The 12,443-nt window shown below is 30.0% G+C and overlaps 1 protein-coding gene across 4 annotated transcripts in view; it reads right to left on the reverse strand.

The window, feature by feature from the left end:
* Positions 1–12,443, reverse strand: part of LOC140451891 (galactosylgalactosylxylosylprotein 3-beta-glucuronosyltransferase P-like) — a 78,456-nt gene that overhangs the window by 17,381 nt on the left and 48,632 nt on the right. For all 4 annotated transcript variants that reach the window (XM_072545839.1, XM_072545838.1, XM_072545837.1 and 1 more), the window contains exon 2: positions 3,232–3,405. In XM_072545839.1, the coding sequence (XP_072401940.1) occupies positions 3,232–3,384 (153 nt within the window). In that variant the 5' untranslated portion in view covers positions 3,385–3,405. The remainder of the gene's footprint in view (positions 1–3,231; positions 3,406–12,443) is intronic.

The raw sequence follows: 12,443 nt of genomic DNA on the forward strand, positions 1-12,443 counted from the left end.
ATATTGTAGTAACTGGATTAAAGATTAATGCAGATGAAGAGAAAATAAAAGAAGATATGTAAAATTTTATAAAAACGCTTCCAAATGAGTAAGTAAATATAGAAAGAGCAATAAAACGAGGACAGAAAACTTGTTTCTTACAAATAAGAGAACACGTGGAAAAAATAGAATTATGCAAGAAAGAGTCAGCTGAAAAAGTTAAAGGGTGAAAAGGTATTCATAAATGATGATCTAACAACCAAAGAAAGAGAAATGAGAAAAGACATAACTAAAAATTTTAAAAACTCTGTAGGTTTTAAAAAGATCATAGTAGATAGAGAGGAATGGATCTCGGAAAAGAGGCATTTTTAAAAATATTAGGATGCGAAAAACGGGAAATAGCTGAGAACGAACAGAAAGAAAACGAAAAAACGAAGACAATTAGTGACAAAAAACAAAGAATATGATAAAGGCAAAACTTACAGTACCTTGGCTATGACAACTGACATAAATAAATTAAATCAGAGAATAAAAAGCATATAACACATAGACTAATCAAGTAAGAAAACAATTTTTTGGCAAATTGGAGCGTGGAACATAAAAAGCATAAATGGTAAAGATACATTTATAGTAAATAGAACTAGTAGAGGAGCTTCAGGCTACAAAATTAAGTATACAAGCGATGTATTAGACCAAGAAATAAGGACAAGAAATAGTAAAAATGGAAAATAATTATACTTTAATATATAGCGGAGTATAAGCAGATAAAAGAGCAGCTGCAAGTGTAGGTTGTATAAAACATAAAAGACTGGAAAAACAGATATACTTCTGGTAAACATGGTCAGAAAGAATATTACTAATAGAATTGAATAATAACGAGTATAGCCGTAATAAAACTATTATAAAAGTATATGGACCAAACGAAGATGATACCGCACAAAGCAAAGATAAATTTTGGGGACAGTTAACGTTTGCAACAGAAACCGCAAGAGGAGAAATATACATTGCAGATAATTTTAACAGTAGGGTCCGAATAAAAGACAAAATCTGTACTAGATATATAGGACTATATGGAGAAATGACCAGAAACAACGATGGAAGGATATTGCTCTTTAAACAACATGACAATAACTAATATATTTTTTAAACACAAGGAAATCCACATGAATACTAGAGAAGTAAAAAGTCGAAATAAAAAATTCATAATTGACTATATACTAGTTGAAAGCAATGATAGAAGAAAAGTAATGGATAAAAAAGTACACAGAGGACCCGAAATAGGCAGCACTCTTCACATGGTAGTAACTAAGACACGAGAAAAAATAAAAAACAAGAAAAATACTAGCACAGAAAAGTAAAACTAATTAAAAAAGAGACGAGAAAAACGTGTATACTAAAAGATAAAGAAATGGCAACAAAATTTGAGAAAAAAGTAAACAAACAACTTAGAACAATAAAAGAAACAGACTACATTAATGATATAAACAACCGATGGAACAACTACAAGGACATGCTACTGGATGCAGCTAAGGAAGTATGCGAAAAAAGTAAAAAAAACTTAACAAAGGAACAGACAGCGTGGTGGTCCAAAGGAATAAAAAAGCAAGTAAAAGTGAAGAAAAATGCATGGAAACAATATCTGAAAGACAAAACAATCCAAATTTACAATAACTATAAAAATGAAATGAAAAAGGTAAAAATATTAGTAACCGCAGCAGAGACAATTGGAAAAAATTCGGAGATAAAATGGAAAAAGATAGCAAAAGTAACCAAAAGCTATTCTACAGAACCCTGAAGACGATAAGAATACAAAAAACATGAAATATGTAGAATTAAAAATAAAAATGAAGAATTAATAACAAAAACAAAAGTTAACCTAGTTAAAGGATGGAAACGACATTTCGAAGAACTGCCAACGGATTTAAACCAGAATGACATTAATGAAAAACAAAATAATATATCAGAAGATAATACAGAAAACTCAATAAATGGGAAAAAACTAGAAGAAACCATAAAAACGTTGAAGTATGGAAAAGCTCCTGAAGAGGATATAATAACAACAGAAATTATAAAACAACATGGGAAAAAATGGAGAACAAATATTACTAAACATAATGAATGAAATATACTGGAAGGTTGGAAAGTGTCACTAATAGTACCCATAAGAAAATATACGTTTCGTATAGTATTAGCATTTCTTGACATAGATAAAGCCTTCGATAAAGTACCAAGACATAAACTATGGAAAATACTAAAAGAAAAATGAATGGACAACAAGTTACTAAAAATGATACAAAACATAACAATGTGAACAACAATGCTGTAATTAGTAATAATACAATATCAGATACTTTTACAATAAATGGAGGCTTAAGACATGCATAACAAGAAAGCACTTGATAGACCTGTCCTGACTTAGCAGCGAATCATAGGTACTAACAGAACGGCAAACGAGCAAGATACTGGCTATAGAGATATAGTTTTTAAGAAGAGTTAAAGACGTTACCAAAATGGATAGAATAAGGAACACAGACATAAGGAACGAACTGATAATACAATCTACATTGGAGTTTATAGAACAGACACAGCTGAGTTGGTGGGGCATTTACAACGGATGAAGGATACCGTACAAGTGAGACGAGTGTGGGAACCAACAATATTGAAACAAAAAAGAGGAAGACAAAGACAGACATGGGTTGAAGTAATCGGGAAGATTTTGGAGAGAAGAGGAGTGACATGGACAGGCTTAAGGATGTTGACACGAAACCGAAAAGAATAGAAGAAATTTGTTAAGAAGTACATTAAACTTTACACCATCATATGGTAGAAAGGTTTTTGATTATATATATATATATATATATATATATATATATATATATATATATATATATATATATATATATATATGATTATCTACATGTTAAAATTTTCTTATCTTCATTGTATTCATCACTTCCTTTATCCTGAGTTAGCCGTAAGGATGATACACCGTCTTAAACACTATTCGACAAAATTCACACTATATGCGTCAAACAGACCAGTCACAGTCACTATCAAAAAGGAGATCGATCTTCCACTATAATATATTCCACCAATTTAGCACCACAACACCGAAAAATACTTGTATCTTTTTTCAACATATTTATTTATTAAATGCTCGTTACAATATGGTGATGAGATAATTCACTTTTACAATCAACGACACATTTACAACTTCATAGAAAATATTCATAAGAAGTTTGTCCTACTTACCGGCACTTGTGACTTTTTAGCAATAACTTCTTGTCGTATATCGTCATTACTGTTAAGAGTAGGTATCACCCAAGGATTGTAGATATGATATTGTACTAATATGATAAATGTGCACATAAATACTATAAGGTAAAGTTTAGTAGATATCCTCATAGTTTTACGAACCAACTTTTACTGAAACAAAAAAAAAACAAATAAAATAAAGATACTTTATACAGATTCTGCACATTCCTGCAGAATCTGTATATAAAGTCGTACGATTATATAGTCATTTATTTGAACTTTTATGGTTTATACGTCGATAATAAACTTCTGTCTTCCTTGCCATAGTAGGTTTTATTTGATATTGTGTAATTTGTTACTACATTGTTTGCCAATTTTTTAATCAAAAATTAATTAAATCTCCTATTTATGGTGAATAACAAATTCGATAATTTGGTATAATTTAATTGCCACTAAAATACGAAGATAAAAATAACGAGTTGTATATAAATATACGAAATTTTAGTAGCGTTTTCAAAGGATACTAGTTTTTATCAAACGAAAATAATTCAGAAAGTGTCAACAGTAATGAAAAATAACTCTGGTGGATATGTTATTCCCGTTAAACCTCAGAAGCAAGAAATGAAGAAATTGTATTACTTGAAGAGATTAGAAATGTTTAAAGTGGAAGGTTAGTGAATTTTATTTAAAACAACGGACTTACATTGACGGCAATTTTAAGCGAAGATAATGATGATCCGGATAGGGTAGATATAAGTTATTTTGTTATAAGTACATTTCGGCAAACACCTCGAGACAAAATGTAATCTCACAGAAAAGGCACAAAAATTCTACACTTGAAGACAAGAAGCAGATAATTTAATGGAAAAGAAGTGGTCTTAGAATAATATCCAGGAATCGTTAAGTTTTCTTGGAAAAGGTATGTACTTCAATTGAAATTCTAACAGTCAAACGATTACAATTACAATTAGGAAGTGATCCTTAAGTTTTGACTATAACTAGTAATCGGAATATGGTGGCACCTATAGACTTAATAGGTATAAAAAACTTTTTTAAACACAGTGACGTTTCAAAACAGTTATTCCAACACACTGAAACTTTAGTTAATTCCTATCGCACCCCTATCAGAAAAAAATTTCAAGTCCTCTTATCTGTAGCCAATGATTGTAGCCAAAAGATTTATTTCATAACAATATCTTCTGTTACAATTAACTTCCAATTAGTTCAGGGAAATATGCAAAAAAAGTACCCTGTTTGTGACACAAACGACAGCTGTTCTGAATAGTATGGACCTTCATAGCAAGAAGCTATTAGACAAGGCGAAAAGCTCGGGTTCTTTCGGAAAAATATTCCCATGAGATTTTTTTGCACAATCACTTTCATGAGATACCCTAAAATAATGATCAAGGGGTTACCCAGGCGAAAAGTAATTAAAATTTTTTTTTTAATTTTTTGGATAATTCTAAACAAAATAAATCTGCCATAGTTTTTCTATTAACTGGATCGTTTTCGATTTATAAATAATTTAAAACTGATAAAACCGCAAAATTACTATTTTCGAGGCTCAAAAACACAAGTAAAAAACATTATTTTTGCATTCTTCAAGCACCTAAATTCAAGATCAAACCTTGTTATATCATTTTCCGAAAGAATTTTGCACCTATTTTATTTTAAAACATTGTTTTTTAATCAGCAATGAAGCGCTTGTGATAGGACGGGCGCTCGAGCTGCGGCGTGTATAAGAGAGAAACAAGATCTAGGGCACACATTTTTGCTGGTTTAAATTCTCATCGTACAAATGAGCGCCTGCGCTGCCATACGAGCTTTACTATCAATTAAAAAACAATGGTTTAATAGTTATTTACGCGCCAAGGGTGTTATTAAGATGATTACGACCAGAGAGTATCATAACATAACTCGGGACAAAGGCCAGAGAGCCTTTGGCCCGAGGGATGGATGTTGCTCGATGAACCCTCTCATCTTAACAACCCTCTTGGTGCATAAATAACTATTAAACCATTGTTTTTTAATTGATAATGAAGCTCGTATTGCAGAACGGGCGCTAATTTGCACAATGAGAATTTAAACCAGTAAAAATTTGTACCCTAGTTCTTGTTTTTCACCCTTATACATGTCCAAAAATAGGTCCAAATATTTTTCGGGAATGGATAGAACAAGGTTTGAACTTAAATTTAGGTCCTTGGTGAATTCAAAAATAATGTTTTTTACTTGTGTTTTGTACACTCATGAAAGTGATTATGCAAAATATCTCATGGGAATATTTTTCCGAACGAACCCGAGCTTTTTACCTTGTTTATGTGTTTCCTGCAGTAGATTTTTTTGACTTAATTAGTTATTAACAAATTAAGGTAAATTTTTGCTTTTTTCGTCTTTTACCAACAAGTGAAGCATTTGAAACAAATTTGAGAGTAATAAACATAAGTCAAATAAAAACCTTCAAATCGCGTTTTTTAAAATGTTTATATCCGTATTTGTTGCTTATAAAATTGCAAAATAAGTTAGAAATTTCGGTTTTTTAATAATATTAATAATTTTTTAAAAAATAAATTTAGAAACTTCATATTATATGGAATTTTGGGACTTGTGGTGCTTAAAATATGGTCAAAATTTCCAAGCGAGTAGTTTAACAGTTTAAAAGTTCCTTTATTTTGTTGATCCCAAATTAAATTTGTTTACAACAAAATAAGTCAGAAAATAATGAAGCTACAGTAATTATACGGATAGCATATGAACACAGATTTATTCTATTAAGAAAAATAATTTTAAACCTTGCAAAATCATTTTGCAGAAACATATCGATTTTTTGCTTATAAACAATAAGAATAACTTTTTAATATTGCCTACAGGATATTGCCTGAATTTAATATTTTTGTTCATATTTGAAAAGTTTCAATTTTTTACAAATTTAAAAAGAGAAGTTGTCCCAGGTCAATTAGGATCGAAGTTAGTCCTGTTTTTATTTTACAACAGCTTTGTTTATAACAATTAAGAGATCTAGTGTGTATGTGTGTGGTATCATGGCATCAGACATAATCTATTTGCCACAAAACATGAAAATTAACTATTTGAAATGTTTCATGTTGTCTATTTATTTAAAGTGTACCACTATTTTTACTAGTCTGATAAAATTTATAATGAAATCAATATATCTTATTAGCACCATTTGAAAGAACATACTTTAAAGTTTTAAATGTGCCAAATTCGAAAAATTGCCTCTCAACGGAATATTTCAACAAACCTTTAAAATGTTCTCCTCAAAATGGGCCGGCTTTGAAGCTCGCGGGGGCGAAGGAGCTGTTAACTTTATATCTGATTCTTGCTTATGGATTTCGACGTTTATTTTTTTAATTTGTATGTAATTTTTGCGTACAGTACGAAATTTCATTATTTAAATAAATGACGTGTTAAATATACCATATAATTTGTTTAAATATTTTTTCTTCAATTTTTAATTATATTCAATAACATTTGAGGTAATTTTAATGGTAAAACATAAACATTTATTATTAATATATACTTCTTTAATAAACTTCGTAAATAATTTATATAAAAAAACACAAATCATCCTTGTCCATTGTTTCTAAAAGTAGTATTGGTTTATGTTGCTTTGGAAATAAAAAATCTCAAATAATCTAGGATTTATTTCTTGCTAAACATGCTGTAAATGTTTAGTAATCGTTTTCTTTGAATCTTTGAAAGGAAACCATATTCTATTCATACATAATTTCTACCCAATATCTTAAACCTATTATCTATTACAATGTAAACTTTTTTCACTGAATTTGTTTACACACAAATTTTTACCGTAAAGTTCCTTTTAATGTTAATATGTGCAACCTAATATTATGTGCTTATATGTAGAAATAACAGTCTTTGTCAATTTTCCTTTTCTCTGAATTTTAAAACCCCCGTGTATATTTTCAAATCATAACAATATATATATATATATATATATATATATATATATATATATATATATATATATACATATATATATATATATATATATATATATAGGTTTGTTTACATAAAATAAAAAAAACTAAAATTGTACATAATATTTTATTATTATTGTTTTATTACTATATTATTTCCTTACAACTATAAATATTTATTACATTATTAAATTTGGCATATTTAACAAAAAAAAACAATTTATTTTGTTAATTTCACTTGTTTTAAATAAATAAATAAAAAATATACGAAATTATAATGCTTTTACCAATAATTATATAGAATAGCTTGTGGTTTAACATAAAACATCACAGTTATCAATTATTTATAAGTTATTATAAATTCAAGTGTAAATGATGCATTCCTATGTTTTCCAATAAAAATCATCCTAAAAATATCGTAAAAAATTTCCAAAAATTGTTTAAACAATTTACATGGTTAAAAAAAATTAAATTTATTAACAAAAGACATATTCGTAATGTACGCAAAGAGTACATACAGTTTAAAATAGGAAACATCAAAATCTATCAACAAGAACCGAAGATATAGTTTATAGTTAGCTTGAGTTTTTCCCCCGTCACAACTCCAAGCAGACCCAATTTGAGCTCCGCATTTTGAAGCTTTGTAGACGAATCTGTTCATAGACACAATATTACCTTTATGCAAATAAGTTGTGCAATGTTTGAAATGGATTTTTCTCACGTCTTTTAAATTCATTTTATAGAATAACTCTCTCTCTTGCTTATTAATTATTTATAATTATTCATGTCTATTTTTCCGACTTGTTATTCCAAAAAAAGTTCTTCTTCTTCTTCTTCTTCTTTTTATATAGACATGAATCTGTCTGTTTTTCAATGTGCCTCCAGTAAGTTGTCGTTTCATCGTTTTCGTGGCCTTTCTAATGATCGTCTTCCTATTGGGAACCGTCTCTTGCCGTCTTTACTACTCTATTTGTTGTCATTTGGCTTATATGATCGTTCCATTCTACTCTTCTATTTCTTACTCTTCTTTTGATTATTCCTAGAGGTATCTCCCTTGCATACAGTAAGTGGATAACGTCTTTTAATTTGACCATGTCAAATGCCTTTGTAAGGTCCACGAAACATAGATATGCTGGTTTGTTGTATTCTAATGATTTCTCTTGCACTTGCCCCATTATAAATATAGCGTCGGTGGATGATCTTCTCGACCTAAAACCTTATTGTTCTTCTGCTAGTGTTATAATTTTATTCAATTTATTTGTTATCACTTTGGTTGTTAATTTTAGTGTGTTTAATAAATTAATTCCTCTGTAATTTTTCGGGTCCGATTTGTCTTCCTTTTTGAAGAGAGGTATTAGGATGCTTGATCTCCATTCTTGAGAAATTCTGTTTTGTTCCAATATTTTTTGGATTAGTTTTAACAGTTGTTTGGTCAGATCTGGTCCTCCGTACTTTAGGAGTTCATTCGGTATTTTGTCCTCTCCTCGTAATTTTCTATTTTTTAATTTCCTTAATGCTTCCTTTACCTCTTCCTCCTCAATATTTATTTCTTCGTTTGTCGTCACCTCTGGTGTTGGTGGTTCATTATCGTCAGCTTTAGCAAATAGGGATCGAAAGTAGTCTACCCATGGGTCCTTCTGAATGTGTTTTGTTTTTATTAGTTCGTTCATCTTTTTTCTTTGTCATCTGATCATTCTCCATATTTCTTTTTGTGTTCCGTAGAAATCGTGTTCCATCTGTTTTGAGAAACTCTGCCAGTGTTCCTTTTTTTATTTGTCTTACTAAAGTATTCGTTTAATTTCTGATTCGTTTATAGTGGTTATATGCATATTGTATTTGTTTTGTTCTGTATTGTAAAAAGGCTTTCTTCTTTTCTTCACATTTTGTTTTCATTTCCTACATTAATTATGTTATTTTTGAGTTTTTTCCAGCTTTCATCGATGTTATCGTTTTAATATATTAAATATTATAATATAATTTAATATTTCATTCTCAGCGATCTTCTCTGATATTCTTTTCCTGTATAAGTATTCCGTGAATTCCGTATTTAGTCCTTCGACTTTGATTTTTGTTTGTGTTGGCGCCGCTCTCCTGGGTGGAAAGTATTTCAGGATGAATTTTATTTTACATAATACTATAGTGTATTTTTATGTATGAGAGAGTAATAAAACAATAAATTATGTATGCAAATCCCTAAACTGTTGATACGGGTGACTCAATGAAAAACAGATATTTGTCAACAAGTTTACAGAAGTATATAGGAAAACAATTTTAAATTGAGTATGACCACCAGGTATAAAGGTTGGAGCAGAAGAGAATACAATAGTTGTGAGAGTTACTAATCCCTAAATAAGGTTGCCAGTGTCGGAGTGATGGAGGTTAACAGGTACTAATGAATTTGCAAGAAATGTAAGATGTTTATTTTATTGGTTATATATAACCAATAAAAGTTTAATAAGTACCTACCTATTTGCAAAATAAAGTTTAATTCTTTAGATAAAATAAAACGTTTTATTTTATCTGAAATGAGTGCATTCCACGAAGTAAGGGTTTCAACAATCAAACATTTAATTCTTTAATTCCAGGAATCTACGACAGTAATTGACTAGATAATTACCTTCTAAACTTATTCCACAGAAAATGTGATAGTGGGTTTTTCCATTTTGTAGGAAGGTCCAAGTGGCGTATTCAAAATTCTTAACAGTTCACTAAAAGTAGGTACTTCAGTTGCAAGGTGCAGTTTATTGTGTATACTAGTGTTATGGAAAATTTGGAAGTGCCGTGTAAACGCCGAAAAATTGGTCCTCTAACAGTTAATGAAAAAACATTAATATTTAATTGTTTTAAATCATTTACAGACAAACGTTTATGTGAAAGTGTTGATGAGACCGTTGAGTTAGTTAGCAGTATACTTGGTGTTGGGAAATCTACGATTTACAGAGTTATTAAAGAAGAGAAATGTGGTAGTTTTCAAATGCCACGTAATGCTCCAGGGAAACCAAAATTTCAAATAGAATATCATTTTAAAGAAGGACTTCGACGGAAAGTGCATGAATTCTTCTTTAGACAAGAATTTCCAACATTGAATAAAGTTCTTGTCTCAGTTCGAGATGATAAGGATTACCCAGAAATGAGTCGAAGTACGTTATGAAAACTTTTAAAAGAAATAGGCTTCCGCTGGAAAAAGAATCCCAGAAAGTCTATTTTATTAGAAAGAAGCGATATTGTCATATGGAGAAGACATTTTCTAAGAACCATAAAGGAAATGAGAAACCAAAAAAGAAAAATATTTTATCTTGATGAAACATGGATCAACGAGGGTCATACACCAAATAAATTTTGGCAGGATGAAACTGTTACAAGTCAAAGGCACGCTTTTGTAAATAACTTATCTACTGGTTTAAACCCACCATCAGGAAAGGGACGCAGGCTGATAATACTACACATTGGCAGTTCAGACGGTTTTGTTGAAGGTGGTTTATTAACTTTTGAATCAACTCGTACCGGTGACTACCATGAAGACATGAACGCTGATGTTTTTCAAGAATGGTTCGAACAAATGATAGATCTTCTTCCTAAGAACTGTGTAATAGTAATGGATAATGCAAGTTATCACTCCAGACTTATAGAAGGACTGCCCACAACCAAGTGGTTAAAAAAAGACTTGCAGAATTGGCTGAGTTCAAAAAATATTACGTACCATTCCGGATCTATAAGAAAGGAACTTTATTCGTTGTGTGCCCTTCATAAAGAAAAATTTAAAAAATACGAAATTGATGAAATTGCCAAAAATCGTGGAATGACAGTACTTAGATCCCCACCATATCATTGTGAATTAAACCCGATTGAACTGGTATGGGCACACATAAAGAGTGAAGTTTCAAGAAAAAATACCACTTTTAAAATTCATGATGTTAAACAGTTGTTTTTGGAGGCCGTAAATAATGTAAAACCTGAAAACTGGGAAAAGGCAGTAAATCACACTATTAAAGAAGAGGAAAAAATGTGGAAGCTGGACAATATTACTGATAAAATGATCGAGCCAGTTATTATAAATCTTGGTTCTGAAAGTTCATCTTCTGAATCTGATTTGGATTTGTAACAAGTAGCTGTAAGTTTTATATTAATATTTTTATTCATCTATTTAACATACCTTAGACGGTTTTAAAAACTCATTTTCTCTTTTATAATTTTTAAAAATTAAAAAAAATGTGAATTTTTTAAAACCCTTTTTAATGTAGGCCAGTCAGTTCTAATATAGTGTGTGATAAAAGAGGTCACTTTTGTTTACATACACATAACACTTTATAACACTGAAATAATTCATTTATTTTTTACAATTATTCAAAGTAATTTTTCAATTAATCTTGAGCACGCCCATGGAGTGGTCGGAGATACCAGTTAAAATTATGCTAATTACTCTCTCGTTCATAAAAATAAACTATATATAGGCTATGGTCACTATCTACATCTGCTGAGGTAAGGCATCTTACGTCGATTATTTTCGATGGATGTATATCTCTGTTGGTTATAACATTATACATCATAGCTCTTTGTCCACGGGTGTTATTAAATGTATATTGGTGTTGGTCTTTGTGGTCAAAAATGTGTTGTTTATTCTTAGTTCGTTATTCGTGCAGAACTTGATCATCAGTTCTCCATTTTCGTTTTAAACATTTTCGTTATGTTTTTGTTTAATGCCGGGTATTACTTGATTGCCTATTCGAGCGTTAAAAGCCCCCAATATTATCATCTTTCCTCTGACTTGATCTACTAATTGTTGTAATTGGTCGTAAAACGCTTCCCTTGTTGTTTGAGGCTTGTTATTTTCTGGGCCGTATACTCCGATGATGTTTAGGTCTTCCTTATCTATTCTTATCCTTGCTGTTACAAAAAAAATTTGTTTGGGATAAACAAATTAAATATGTTTTAAAGTAATCGATAAATCATTCTGAAATTTCATCCACATTCTTAAAACTATAAGATTTAATTTTCCACACAATATCAAGGTTACCTTTACAATATTTATTAACGATTATTGAAACTTAAAAATTCTTAGTTCCAATGTCACCGAATTGGAACTCCACATTTTGAAGCTTTTTTGACGACTCTGTTAGTAATCAATATTTTTTAAACTTTGTACATTAAAACTTCAGTAAAAATGCAAGCTTTCTAAATAAGAAAAATAATTTTCCAGAAGCCAATGTTTAAAAAGTTCTTCTAATTATTTATAAGCATGTATTTGCAAAAATC

Source organism: Diabrotica undecimpunctata, chromosome 10, assembly GCF_040954645.1.
Source record: "Diabrotica undecimpunctata isolate CICGRU chromosome 10, icDiaUnde3, whole genome shotgun sequence".
Classification (NCBI taxonomy): Eukaryota; Metazoa; Arthropoda; class Insecta; order Coleoptera; family Chrysomelidae; genus Diabrotica; species Diabrotica undecimpunctata.